The sequence below is a fragment of the Gymnoscopelus braueri genome, assembly GCF_963280865.1.
Source record: "Gymnoscopelus braueri genome assembly, chromosome: 7".
In the NCBI taxonomy this organism is placed as follows: domain Eukaryota; kingdom Metazoa; phylum Chordata; class Actinopteri; order Myctophiformes; family Myctophidae; genus Gymnoscopelus; species Gymnoscopelus braueri.
In genome coordinates, this window is record NC_137608.1 from 23396327 (window position 1) to 23411555 (window position 15229).

General features: G+C 42.8%; 1 protein-coding gene across 13 annotated transcripts in view; it reads right to left on the reverse strand.

The window, feature by feature from the left end:
* The window catches only part of atxn2 (ataxin 2), a 34706-nt gene that overhangs the window by 4337 nt on the left and 15140 nt on the right, over positions 1-15229 (reverse strand). For 4 of the 13 annotated variants that reach the window (XM_080432354.1, XM_080432347.1, XM_080432348.1 and 1 more), the window contains 13 exons: positions 13228-13413; positions 12292-12471; positions 11788-11895; positions 11554-11624; positions 10808-11184; positions 10630-10696; positions 10209-10355; positions 8658-8675; positions 7689-7758; positions 6707-6900; positions 5822-5948; positions 4027-4227; positions 3569-3780 (listed from right to left, as the gene is read on the reverse strand). In XM_080432354.1, the coding sequence (XP_080288480.1) occupies positions 3569-3780; positions 4027-4227; positions 5822-5948; positions 6707-6900; positions 7689-7758; positions 8658-8675; positions 10209-10355; positions 10630-10696; positions 10808-11184; positions 11554-11624; positions 11788-11895; positions 12292-12471; positions 13228-13413 (1958 nt within the window). The remainder of the gene's footprint in view (positions 1-3568; positions 3781-4026; positions 4228-5821; positions 5949-6706; positions 6901-7688; positions 7759-8657; positions 8676-10208; positions 10356-10629; positions 10697-10807; positions 11185-11553; positions 11625-11787; positions 11896-12291; positions 12472-13227; positions 13414-15229) is intronic. The other 9 variants (XM_080432349.1, XM_080432356.1, XM_080432351.1 and 6 more) reach the window with 5 other exon arrangements.

Here is a 15229-nt window from a genome sequence, read left to right on the forward strand (position 1 = left end):
ATTACCAACACACTTTAATGTGTTTCAATAATAACATTAATAAACTTTTTTTTAGGGCAAAAAATCTTTTTTCAAAAATCGACGTGCTGTGAGCTTGTAGATCGGTTATTGTTTTCCGGCTTGACCGAGACTATATTTTCACCCCGGTCCGTCCATTTGCAAATCTTTTTTTTAAAATATTACTCCTACAGATTTTGTTCAAACATCACGCCAATCGGTACACATCATCTCTACAGTCATGTGATCAAGACGGATCTGTCAGATTTTTCATATTCCATCCTGATTGGCTATGATTGGCTTCGAAAGTTTGCAGGAGTGGCTCGTTCTGAACAAAATGCCTCAAATCATGAACGCAGCGTACAAGTTTTTTCATCGTATGTCAAAGTAGAACATTTCAATAAATAAATAAAATGATAATAAAATAAATAAGTAAACAAAGTAGAAAATAGGACTTAAGTGGACAAACACAACAAAGTTGATCCAAAGTTCTTCACAGGACAGCCAGGATAGCATAAATCCAGAGAGATGCACGCACACAACATATACCAACACATATTCAAGATCACAGCTTAAAACCAATTAGTAAAAGCGGTTTCTTGACAACATCAAGGTCCTGAAAATGTGTCTATGACACCTTGACGATGGCCAAGGTGTCATAAGGAAGGGAGGGGAAAACATCATTACTATGTTCTTGTTGAAGAAATACAGTGAAACAAACAAGAGCAAGTTAATATTCCTTCTTTGTTCTTCTAAATTGGAGTAGTGCTTTTTTATTGTGGAATATTGCCTGAAGAAGGTCATGAGTGACCGAAACGTTGCCTCTCCTTCAATAAATATGCTCCTGTACCATGCAGTTTGGCAGTGTGCGGGCGTATTATCTTATTATTGATTGTGGAATATTCAACATGAGTTACAGTACTACTGAAGCAGTGCTCCCGGCTAGAAGTCAGTATCGGGCAAGTAAGCGCGCCAGGTCCCTACTGTACCCAAAAAAGCTACAGTGATATAGTCTGTGGAGAGAGCACATCAATAACACATTGTCATTTTTTGTGTTCAACTGTGGATTACTACAACTTCTTTTTTCAAATGAGTTTAACCGACCTCCTTTGCTGCTGTTGATTTTTGTCTGATTAGCTGCCGAACTGCTGACAAATAGTCTTATCTCCAAACACAGGACTCTCTGCATAAGCTAAAGTCCATGTATCATATCAATATAAGCAAGTAATGCATACCACCGTGTGTCAAAATACACATTTTAATATACAATTATATATTGTATGTATACAATATATAATTGTACTAGAGGTTCGGGCCGATACATGGCCCTCACACCTAAGTCGCACTGCCGATCCGACAAACATGTCTGTGTCAGGGGCATCGTCAGAGTACCCGTTGGACACGTCTGTCGGTGTCCCTTTTGTGCACATATATGGAGATCTCTGTATTTGTCCGTCTACCTGTGTCCCTTTTATGCCCATATATGGAGATCCCTGATCATGATATCATTAGTATATGCCCATACCCTGTATTTTGGCATACCCATATATGGGCATATTGGTCGGATCGGCGGCTCTGGACAACCGCTTATCCGAACGATTTGGTGTAGAGGGGAAAATGAGCAGACGAAGTATAGAGTAGACCCCATAGGGAATCATTGGTTTAACCCATGGAGACCTGGAACTGTCTCATTTTTAGATTTGAGCTAAAAAGCATTATTTTACACTTTGGGCTATTCAAAAATAGCAGATATACAAGCTCATAGCGCGGCACCGAGTGCCGCGCTACGAGCTTGTAGATCTGCTATTTTTGAAAATTCGTGAAAATTCGTGAAAATCTTTGAAAATATATATTTTTAAAGCGAACATTTTAAACTCAAATCTTTGCTTCTGGGGGGTCCCTGGAACAAAATATTTTGATGGGGGTCCGCGGCCAAATACATATCATTTTGGGGGTCCTTGACATGAAAAGGTTTGAGAACCACTGATATAGAAACATACGTTTTTCAGAAAACTGTTGAGATTTAGGAGACATGTAGAATCGGCTTCAGGTCTCAATGGGTTAAAAGGAATAGGCACGGTGCACAGCCTAACAGAAGATATTTCAAAATATATGCGAGTCATATAATGTGCTGATTTGAGATAGGTACTGTCTGTCTCCTTTTTTAAATGGTGCTGTCCAAATGGAGGGGTGGTATTTACCTTCTCCTTTCTTTGTCTCTCCATTCCCACTGCTTTTTTCAGTCTTTTTCTTGTGTCTTCTCTCCATCACTTGACTACTGCTCTGCTTCTGCATCCATTTATCCTTTCTCTCTTGTTTCTGTGGATCTTCAATCAGCTGCCCTTCATGCTCCTTCATCTGACTCCTTCCTTCCTTCCCTCTCCTCATCTCATCCTCCACTGTCTACAATGCAATATCGGCTACACTGTTATAATCTGACACAAACAATATATTTCCACTGGTACCAGCTTGGAGTTGATGATAACAATAGAGGATTAACATGACGATGATATTGTTTTACTGTGGTATATCAAAGTAAACTAAAAACTGCAACAGGCTGGTTCAAACCAGGTAATGGATCTGGAACAACACAAGCTTCACATTCAGGCTGATAGCCACTTGGCACTCATTTAGTGCTTGTTTGTTCGAGTGAGTTTCATATATTCGGGGTGCCTGGTGGACTCAACCAGTTAGAACACTGACCACATGCTCCTTGTGAGTTGCGAGGACTTGCGGTCGAATCCAAGTCCTGGCACCGTGTCTCGTGTGTCTTGCCTCTCTCTGGCTTCGGTTTAGCTGTATCTCTACACTCTCCTGTTTAATAAAGCAATAACAACGCCGGTAATAATAGTAATAAATCGTCAATTATTCAAGTTTCATATATTGTCGACAGTCAATGTTTTCTCAACTATCCGTCTCGCCTGTCTGCGAGACATCTCAGCACTTGTGAATGCAGCAACACAGGAAGGAGCGCTTGTTTTTTCTCCCGGCTATCTATCACGAGTGGATGGTGGATTGTGGACTACTCTACGATTCAAAACGATGCAGTGACAAATCAGAATTTTATTACAAATGATCTATTAAAAAATATCATTATTTCTGATACTTTTATAACTTAATGTTGGTCAAGTTGATTTAATAATTATTAATTGCCCGTGGAAATCCAGCTATATTGGTGAGGTGCTACAAACTAGGAGATGAACCACAAACTCTGATGCAAAACATAATTGTTTATCACCAACATTTCGACCTGGGGGTCTTCGTCAGTATATTGATAACCTATATTGATAGAATGAATTCACAAATTGCACAAATTTTCACGATAAAAAATAAAAAGCAGATCTACAAGCTCATAGTGCGGAACTCGGTGCCGCGCTATGAGCTTGTATATCTGCTATTTTTGAATAGCCAAAGAAATCTAAAATGACAAGAGATGCGTCCACGGATTGAATGGGTTAACCTGAAGAGCTAGCATAGCAATGTTACCATTATTTACGAGGGGATGTTTGCAATAATAAGGAAGATGCCGCGGCCGTTTTAAGACGTACCCATGGAGCGCTGGGTGACTCACCTGCTGCACGTGTGCCATGTGGTTGGGGTTGTAGCCGTGCTGGACCTGCTGGGGGTGGATGTAGACGGTCTGTTGGGCTGAGGGGAATGAGGCCTGGGGAGACTGGGGGTTGGGCCCTGGGGTCATGGAGGGAGGCGTAGGCGCCAGAGCTGAATACATCTGCTGCTGCGGGGGCTGGTTGGCCATGTGGAGGGCCTGGGCTGCCGCCGCCGCTGTGTCGCACACATAACGTTGGAAAATAACGTAACCGTTTCTAAAGGCCACCAGGGTGGCGAACAATAAATATCCTAGGACTAGTAACATATCTTAATGCACTAGTTCATATCGTTCATATCAAATAAATCGAATAAAAAAATAAAATAAAATAAAATCATATCTTAATATTATTATAATTGGTGCCACAGCATCATGAAGCCGTTTTAGATATAACCGTTAACTCAGTAAGTTCATATATTCACCTGCTGCAGCCTGTTGGTGCTGTTGGTGCTGTACTGGGCTCTGGGCTGGGTGGTTGGGTGGACCGCCGTGCTGCGGGGGGCCGCCCTGCTGACCTTGGCCCGTGGGAGTGGCCGAGGGCTGGGGGTGCTGTGGGTGCTGTGGGTGGGCATGCAGTGTGGCACTGGGGTGTTGGTACTGCTGGGGCATCGGCCCTGCAGACACTGAAATGGACAAAAGCGTGCAAAGAAGACAGGGTTGGAGAACAGAGAATTATTGTTATGTCATAGGAACAATGCTGTTGTGCAGATTTTTATTGTTTTTAACCGTTATTCTTTGTCCAGCACCAGCAACGAACTGGATGAGCGGAACACACTTCTGAACTACAGTAGTTATCCACAGGTAACCAAAGCGTGGTGTCATATACAAATTAACATTGCAGTGCATACCATGAGCCTTGGACATAGCAACTGTATTGCTTCAAGAGCTAATGTTTCAAGAGCTAATGTCCCCCCCCACTGGAGATGAATTCTATTCTTTCATGTTGCCAGTTGGCAGGTTTCAACTGAAACGGGTGAAACATAGCTATAAGGCCGCCTGCCCGCCTCTGCAACTGTATCATATGTAGCACAACTGATGTCAGTACATGAACACAGCAAATTAAGCCAACCATCTTATTACAGACAGAGCGTGAACAGAGTCCAAAATAAAGTTCTTAAACTGTCTTTCAAGAAATGTTTTCCACTGCCTTGTGGCGTCCTAGTTGTCTCGTTAATATCAGCCACGGTTTCAGAGCAAAGCCTTTCATTTGCTTTAAAAGCCAAGACATAAAAAAAACTTAACTGGAGTTTATATGTAGAATACAAAGCCACCTTTCCCCTTAACGTGCTGTTATTTTTAAAACAATATTACAGATTTTGTGCAGCCAGCATTGGATATTTGATACATACAATGGATAAATCCAACAGGATAAATTTTATGATAATATTGCGGCTCTGAAGTCTGGACCAAGTTGGATGGTTCAACTGTTTACTACTAGTGGTGCACGTCACCAGCGCACTGTGGTAGAAAAAGCAGCATGCATCCAATATTAGAATGAAGGACTTGTAGAACTAATTAATGTGTTAAAGGTAGTCTACCGGTAAGTGATTTTTGGTTAAAACGACAAGTTTTTTGTTAAAAGGTTTAAAGCACTATATTCTGATAGTAATCATTGATATAGAGTGTTGTTCAGTAACAGGGGTCTCCCCATCTCTCTAATAAACAGAAAATACATTTTCAGGTAGGTGACGAAATACTATACTGGATCCTCCTCTGTGTGGCAGAGGAGGATCAACACACACACTTTTCAGGCCGTGACCCCCCAAAATAATCATATTTAAACTGGGGACCCCTCACCCTGACAAGCACTTGGAATTGTAGGAGTTGAGGCATTCAATTTGGTTTGACTTGGTTCCACAGATAAATATTGTGAAAATACCGTAGTCGATCTACAAGCTCACAACGCCTCGGCTATTTTAAAAATTGTTGCCTCTTTCTTAAGTAATATTTGAGTAGTTTGTTGGTTACTTTTGATGTAGTATTAATGGTCTTATTATTAGTTTTTTCATTTTAGAGGTATCAAAAAGGTCTTAAAAGTCCTTCAATTGTCACTTTAGAAATGTGCAGATACCCTGTATACACTTATACTGTAAGTTGGTTTGTTTACTGTTGAGTGAGAAAACAATGTTGCACATTAAGGCAAATCATCTGGGGACCCCCCAAAATAATTTGGGGTCCAAACCCCCAGTTTGGGAGCCGCTGTACAAGGCGACCTACCATACATGGTGTGTGTCTGCTCTGGGTACTGTTGTGTATTGGAGGACACGAGGCCGGGCTGGCCGTGTTGTGGCGGGGCCATCATCCTGGCCTGACCCTGCATCACCGGACTGAACACATGCTGTGCCTTAAAAGGAACAGAAACCCACAGACACAGACGTGAGTATGTGTAAAGCCTGAGTTATACAGCACATGGATCAGAATCTACTATCTCACAACACATCACAGTGTGTTGTGACGTGTAAAACACAGTAAAAAAGGTGTTCATTTAACTCAAGAGTATACAAATGGAAGGAAATGGTAGCTGTGTAGCAGGATAAGGAAATGGCTACTTAATTCCACTGACCACTTTCAACCTTTGACTAAAACACAACAAAAAAAGGAAGCCAACAACAGGCACTTAAAACCTGAACACTGGTGATTGGTAGGTTTGCCAAGTATTTTACCAGCCAATAGGCTTGTGGCTAAAGGTGTTCCATTTCCCTGCCATAGTTTAAAAAAATCACACCCTGTGTGAAGTGGGCGGTGTCTTGCTAGCTAATCACAATACTGAATGGAGTCAACCAATCATGTACAAAAAATAAATACATTTATTGAAACACTCTTTATGATGGAAGAAACCATAACTTAAAAAAAACAAATTCATGTTTTTTTTAAAGTTATGGTTTCTTATATAGGGCTATGCACATGTGTCATGTGACACTGGCCAATCACAGTCCTTAATAGACTGTGATTGGCCAATCACGGTGCAGGATTAGGCGGGGTACATTTTTGGCCAATCACAGCGCAGGATTTGTTGTACAAATATCCAAACCTCACTTATAGGGGCGGTTTTACCACCCAAAAATATATATATATTGAAATAAATATAACAAACTAAAATACCTGTGACTGGTAATGTGGCATCTGCTGGACCAGTTGCTGCTGTGCGAACTGCTGTGGACTACAGGTGAAGTACTGGGTAGAATAAGCAGGGCTCTGTGCTACGATGGGAGGTCCTGCTGCTGAGGCCGGGTGCATCATGGTGGGAGCGCCTTGGGGATGGTGCTGGTCTGATCTCTGCTGGGGCATGTTGGGCACTGGAGTTCGCAGGCAGGAGATGCCAGGTTAATGACGCAAAAAAAGAGTGTTTTGACCCAGTGGTTTTCAACTTTTTTGGAGTCAAGGACCCCCAAATTGACACATATTAGCCCACGGACCCCCATTTGAAAAGATATACCAGGGACTCAACCATTTTGATTCCTTGGGAGTCCCAGTCTACACTGTATCATCATCATTAGTGTTCATTTAACTCTGAGAGTGTACAAATGGAACCGTACACTCTCAGAGTTACAGACACATAAGGGTCAATTTGGTTCCTAACTATTAATTTGGCTGTGGACCCCCTGGAACCCCCTCAAGGACCACTGGTGGTCCCCGGACCACTGTTTTAACCCACTAGGACCTGAGGCCGATTCTACAAATGCCTTCTAAATCAGTATTTCCTTAGATGTTTCTAAAATGTTCAAAAATAGCAGATGTACAAGCTCAAGCTTGCATGTCTGCCATTTCTGAATAGCCAACGCTAAAATGACATACTTTCCCGGTTTTAAAGGGGTTAATTAAAGGAAAAAAGGGTGACTGGAATAGAGATAGAGACGAGGTTTCAGAGACAGAATGAGCAAGAGAGCAAGAATGATCAGTAGAGAGAGAAACTATATATAAGATCAAATTACTTGAGGGTAAAGCTCACAATGAGTCACATCGTGACGCTTTGTGAGCTTGTAGATGTGCACGTTTTCGATGTGTGAAACCGGTGTACAATTAGGTGTATATCAGGCTCAAGAGAGAGACAGGAAGAAGAGAGAGGATTAGTGGCTGTTCTCACCTTTACCTGGTCTGTAGGGTTTAGACTGGCTGACAGTCATATGAGGCATCTGAACATGGTACATCGGAGACTGGAGGGTGACGAAGGACCAAAGGGGGAAATAAAACAGGAGGAACATTTAAACGTCATTGAACAGCTTTTCCTCCTGCCATTCAGAGTCACACTGAGCTCTCGGACCCGATTTCAGATGCATTGGATTGAGCTTATCCTTGAATAAAGTTTATGTTCAATCCATGCTTGTGAAACTGGCCTTCTCAACCCCTGCCTTGGTAGCGGACCACCTGGCATCCCAAATGACACACACACACACACACTAATAACAGCATGCCTTGTGGACTAGGATAATGAGCCCACCAATGTGTGAGAAAGTTGCACTGGTCCGTTACCGGACGCCTCATGCATAGCTGACTGAGATAATAGTTTGACTAGGTACCACCGCTTGAAAAATGGTCTGCATCATTCATTCCTGTGATTTCTAAACACGCCCCATGCGTCTCTAAGCATATCAACATAAAAAATAAACATTAACAACCTCACAATAATTTAAAACAGCATAGAATTTCAACAACAATAACAAAGGGCCTCCAAGTCTCCATTAGCTGGGGAAAAAAAGAAAGTCATCTTCTAAACAATAGCATTACAAATAGCACTATCCATGAAGACAGTTGTAAAGGAATTGCAATAAGAAGTTGGCAAACCAACATCTGATGGGCATTTAAGCCCGATTTATCATTGGTTGCACATCGTATCTCGCACGGGAAAATAGCAGATCTATAAGTTCACAAGCGTGACACGTTGTGAGCTTGTAAATCGGCTATTTCTCGTGCGAGACACTGGCGTGCAACCAAGTATAAGTCGGGCATTACTCATCAAGCAAGCAAAAACATTTCAGTACTGGTTGAGAGAAAAATAGAATAGTAAAAAGTAAAAAACAAAAGAAAAATAGAAATCTTAGAAAATGTCACAAACCTTCCAGATTATGCTTTTCTAATGGAGAGAGAGAGGGGAGGAGAGGGAGAAAGGGGAAAAAAAGAACCATTCTTTAGTCGATCAACAAATTCTTTTTTTTTCTTGGCGAGTGATGTTGGATCACCAAGTACTTCTTAAAGCAACTTGTTTAAAAAAAGTTCAATATCAGAATTTTTGAAACATGTGTTATCTGACTGCATAATATGAAATGACATACAGTAGCATATTGTATCAAAAAAATACAGTATAAACATTAGGTTCAAAATATTTTGTCTTTTGGCGCTACACTGGGAAACCTGTGATATCTTCCTGTTAATTTGGTTTGAATAGATGTCTAAATCAACATTTCAGGACTTTCAGAAAATGAAGTATAACAGGGTGTAAGAACATATGGTGTTTAGGCCCGTCTTGTCTAGTGGTGTCTGACGGATCAAAGACGAGGAAGGAAAGGAAAGGCATGATAGATGTGCATGGCCTGATTTTAAGAAAGAGAAAAAGAAAAAAAAAGAACGAACACGTTATCTTACGCATATATGAGAGCGCGCGCACACACACACACACACACACACACAAAATGACAAAATATGGTGAGATACTCCTTCCTGTAGTACACAATATTAGTTGCACAAAATGGAGGCTGAACAGAGAGAATAATGTATCAATGAGAAATTAAAATTAATGACAAAGACAGAAAGGATTAATAACAAGTAAACGAGAGTATCAACAGGAACAATGTGGGACAGGTGAACTCCTTAAAGCTACAGTATGTAGGTAATTTAGTACTGAACTTTCAATCAAATTGGACCCAAATTGAAGGCAATGGAGCTACAATAATCTGTTTCTATTTAAAATGAACAATGACCATGACCTCTGACCTTGAACTCTGGCTATCAGGGCAGAATGCTTAAACACAAACTCCTTTAAAGGAGGAGTTCACCGAAAAATGTACTTCTTTTCTATCAATTACGCACCCCATGAAGCCTTGATTTCATGGATATTTTTTTGTTTTTGTGGCATTCCTAAGACAATAATTTGATGACTGTGTGTATTTCCGGTAGGAGACACAAATAATCTACTTTGTCTCTCCTACCGGATACATTAGCCGGTAGGAGACGGGAATCAAATTATTAGCTTACAAATGCGACAAAAACAAAAAAGAATCCATGGATTCAAGGCTTCATAGGGTGTGCAATTGATAGAAAATAAGTCATTCTTTGGGTGAACTCCTCCTTTAAGCTATGTTGATACTAAACCATTGTATGAAGTTAGTCATTCACAACGGGTCCCCAAAATGGTCCCCGATGTACAGCAATGAAAAGAAAATGTTAATGGACGAAGGACATCCCATAGTATAGTACAACCCGTTGGTGATGGCCGTATAAATAAAATAAAAAGAACGGGAGGACAGACATGGAAGCATGCTGGGAGACAGACTGCACAACAGCAGGTAAGAGTTTTGGTCATGAATATCGTCACTGTCAGACAGAAACACTGTGTCCCCATATTTCATCTTTTTTATGCGATTCAGCATGCTGTATATGTGTGTCTCACCTGCACTCCTGGGCTGACTGGTGTTAGAGGGTACATCTGTGGGAAGCACACTGTCTGGCCATAGACAGTCTGGGGCTGTTGGACCATGATGGAGGGGCTGGGCTGGCCCTGGGGCCTCGGGGGAGTAGGGGTGTTAGCCGGCTTGGGCTAGTGAGGGAAACCCCAAATACACAAAAAGTATATACTTTAAGCGAGTCAAACACAAACAGTCCCTATACAATATACTTTGGCTATTGAAAAAACAGATCTACAAGCTCACGATGCATTGTGAACTTTGTAGATCCAACTATTGAAATATTGAAAATAATGACATGCCCAAAAATAGGAACGCCAGGGTTAATGTGGTTAAATAATTTCAATGACATTTGACATTGTCATTTATTTTGAAATGGCATAGTGGTGGCGGCAGGGTCAGACTGACCTGTGCATTGAATCTAGGCTTGAACTCATTAGCGTTGGGGTTCAAGGTCGACTTCCTCACTTGACTGCTTGAAGGGGAGGAAGAGGGAGACAAGAGATGGTAGAATGTTAACATGTTGACATATATCCACAGCCTGTCCTCCCTTTGTCCCATCTTGTCATCCAGTCTTCTAACTCACTCTTGCACGGGGGGCTCCTTCTTCTCCTCCTTGTCCTCTGGGGGGGGCTTGGGCCCACCGAACATGGGTGTGGCTGTTGTCTGGGAGCCTTGTGATGTCACGTCTGGCCCCGGCCTCTTCTGGTCCCCCGCCGCCGCGGGAGAAGGGGAGGGCGCCGCGGGGCTGCCCGGTTTACTGCCGTTTGCTGCTGCTGCAGGGGTGGTGGCTGGGGTGGGGGCACCCGCTGGCGCCGCCGCTACTGCCCCCTCCTCACCACCCTCTGGCCCCACCGCAGAGGCCTTGTCCAGGGGTAGGTCCTTGGGCTTGTCTCCTGGATCTCTGGGAGGCTTGGTCATCATCTGGTCAAAGACAGGGTCTGGGTTGGAGCTTGACTGCAACTGGACGGAAGGGAGAGGGGAGGAGGAGAGAGCTTGTATTCCCTTGACCCGAGACTGTTAATAGCAAGATCACAAGATCTTCTGCAAAAGCGCATGCTTCAAATGAGCCATTAACCATTTAAACCCTATATACTCTCTTGACTGGGGTCCCCCAAGGTACAAGGTCCCCTCCTCTTTTCCCTTTTTCCTCTTCCCTCTCATCTCTTCGCTGAAAATAGCCCATCTACAAGCTCACAACGAGACGCGTTGAGAAACGTTTCAAGCTTGTAGATCTGCTACTTTCATCCAATGTTTGCCAATTATGATATGCCCAGAGTGCAGGGATGCTAGGGTTCATGTGATTCAAGAAAGTAAGTGCATTCAACTTACCCTAAAATCTACACTAAATTTCTTTAAATTGTCTATTTGTTTTCTGTGGTCTGGTGCCATGGAAGGAGGTCCTGCAAAGTGGGAGAGAAGAAGCCATGTTAACATGACATTAACTATGTTTCTTTTCAAATTGCTTGAAAGCTAGTACAATCATGTGAGTAATGGATACTTCGCCAGAATCACAACGTTGAAACTCTCCCTCCGAGGCATGGCTGTAAGGGAGAAAATGGTTACCTTTGCAAGCTGGTCTAGTGATACTAGGGGAGCTGTCCAGGGGCTTGACATTCTCCTTGTTGGCTGTAGGGGATGTCTGCCTTGTCTCCTGGATGCGACACTCTTTCGCTGTAGGGACCGGAATAAAGAAAGCGATTTGGGTCACTCTGGATATTGTCCAAAGACAGACTATGCGTATAGCTCTGATGGGTGCATTTTATGTAGCCACAATGCATGTTCCCTGTTCCCTATGTGAACAGATAGAAACTGTTCACATGGGAGGGATTTACACATTTCATATTCAAACTTTCTAGACGTAGACTATAAATTGAAAAGGCATGTGGAAATGTACACACATTTCTGAAATCACAGACAAATGAAAACCCTTCGAGTACCGTATATTTTGGGCGACCATAGGTGAATGCCCCCATAGTACCCAATGCTCCTTAATAGCTAGGATGGGTTAAATGCCGAGGAGAGATTATGTGGGGTCCACATTATTATTATTATAGCCAACAAAGCTACCTTCAACTGAACCAGTGGCAACCATGTTGGGGGCGGGGCTAGCAGCAGTGGGCGAGGAGGCCGACGTCGGTGAGGTAACCGCTTCCACAGGAGCCGTTCCCGTCTGAGGGGACGGCATGGAAGAGGCGCTAGGAGAGGCTCCACCCATGCTGTTCTGACGAGGGGAGCGAGGTCTGTGTGCTGCAGAGGGATAGGGAGAAATAAGCCTTTACTGCTGACATGGCTACTTACACACATACGTAACACTCCTTCACACCTATGCAGAACAACCCATCTTGTAATGGGCTGTGACCACAGAAGGTGTTTTTTTGAGCGGAGGAGCGCTTTGGATATGACATCCAGAGGTTTTTTATGCTCTGTTGATGAATTGAATACATACTGTAGGACCACAATGGAAACAAGTGCCCAGGACTTTTTTGTTATCATTTTAACCCAAATGTATGACTGTACCTCGTGCCGTTTGCATTTCTATCTAATAAAGTATTCAACCAATCAATCAATGCTCTGCCTTGGGAAGAGCAGGCACTCAAGCATGTCTTTACCATATAAATGCATGGCAGAATAACGCTGGCAGCTCGTAATGCTTTCTGTGGACATCGACCCTAATTCTGGCCACCTACGCAACAGGATGGTAAAATAAAAGAACGATCTAACTATCTGACATAAAAATATATCAACATTACCCTGAACTTGAATCATCTGGTTGAGAAAGGGAATTTGGGATAATATTCTAGTTGTCTATTGGAAGCTGTGGTACTGCTGTGCTGAGCTGAGCTATGGTTCCAACCACATCATGAGCACACTGATGGGTCAAATCTGTCTCATAACCTTTATCACTCATCACCGCCTGCTGCTGTACATGATTATAAACTCTTAAATCAACAAAAACAAAAGGGGGGTGGAGATGAGGGGAAGGGATTGTGATCCTACGTGTACCTCCACTAACTACTGATGACCATGTTCCTCCGGAGGAGCTATTCCTGGTCGGTGGATTGACCGGCACTTCTCCCGGGGCATTGTGGGAGATGAAGTCCACTCCTGGAGGGACTCCTGTGGTCCGGCATGGGGGCACTCTGTGGGCGCGGGGCGTCCGCTGGGACTTAGGGGACATTCTGGGGGGACCTGCAGAGGAGGAAGGAGAAGAAAAGCCAGAGAGCAGTGGGGAGGGAGAGAGACCGATTAATACACTGATAGCAGGTCGAATAGCTTATATTATTCATTGCCATCCTTTCACCATTGTGGTGTTTCCTTGAAATGCCTGTGTCTTACAAACTGCTGCCAGAGAGCTGAAGCTCTGAGCCGTCTACAGCTCACATGAACTGGTCCATCTGGCTTTAGAGGGCTCACCGTGAAGCAGTGCCAACAGTGACAAGCATGTGAGTGGAACACACTACAGACGACTGTATAGTACTACACACAACATTGGTTCACACCACAAGCAGGGGGGAAAAGGAGGGGAGGGATGAGAAACAAAGACATGAGCGACAGAGAGAGAGTGAGAGAGAGTGTTGGTGGGAGAAAGAGCCATGGCAGAGCTGTGAAAGTCCAAATTTAAAGCGTTGGCAGTGTTTAGTGAAGTCTGTGCCAGTATAGCTTAGCAGTGTCTGTTTGACAGTTGACAGCCCAGTGCAAAACTGTGTGGCAAAGAACTAGTTGAGTAAGTTCAAATATTTGGGGAGATCTGTGAGGAGCCACTGATTAACACATAGAAATGTTAATTCACTTTTGAAGACACATTAAGGCCTCTGCTAAATCAAAGTGAAAACAGCTCATACCATAAAGTATTAGTCATCTCTACATGAAAACCTCAACCAGATCTTTTTGCAAATACTGAAAAACCTGCTCCAGTCAAAACAGTGTAAATGTTTTCCCTGTGTTCCATTCTGATTTCTCAGAAAGGTTTGTAACTTAAGTTTTTTTAACACAGGGATGCTTGCTACCGTTATATAATTGTGAGAACTCTGCTGAATGCCTAATGTTCATGTTGTCTTGACCAAATCATCTCATTGAACATACTACTTGGCATGAGTTGCAAACTTGCAACTACTAGGACTGCTTTTCTTTCAACAGAATAAATATTTGTAGACAGATGGTACTGAATGAGCTCATTTAACACATGCATAAAATCATATTTATTGCCACAAATTCCTCACTATAACCCAAGGGTGTCAAACTACGCGTAGCAGAGTGGTCCAAACTGGCCAATGGGATGATTTGGAGGGGAAAAGAAAAATGTAAATATGTAAATTCACACCCAATTATTATTTATCCGTGTAGGGCCTGTCACTGCTACGCTGGCAAAGCTGCCATTGTGTGAACATGGAAAACAATGTAGCCAGCACCACCCAATGTGCACAAGCACCTACCGAGAGCGCACCACTGAAATCGTCTCACCCCTGTGCGTGAGTGCTGCACTGAAGACTCAGGGACCTTTGCAGGAGATGTTTTGATTCATTTATTTCCTTCTCTATAAGAACCGACATGACTCATGAAACTCAATTGGGAAAATATATTTGTGTACTGAAGCATCTTTGCTTGTACCGAGGCGTTATGTAGCAAAAGCCTGAAAATGGACAATGCCAGTGTAGTCATCAAAACGATTCATTTTATTACAGGCAATGGACTAAACCAATAATACGACGCTCGTTTGTCTGTAAATATTTCACGAAGCTTACCCTGCACACTTGAGCAGGGGGCCTGTGCTCAAGTGTTACTTCCAATTAGACTACATCTGGAAATTGAGCCTTTTGTGAACATCAAGTCGTTATAGAGTAGACAGTGCTTGAATAGTACTCCATGGTACCAGTTCTGCTGAATTTTTACATTACGACAGTGCGGGTGGAATGCTCCGGTACACACCGGACAAAGTATGAAATACAAATAAAATATATAGTAAAGACATTCCCGTTTAGTTCTAGACCTGAAATCAGAAGCCTAA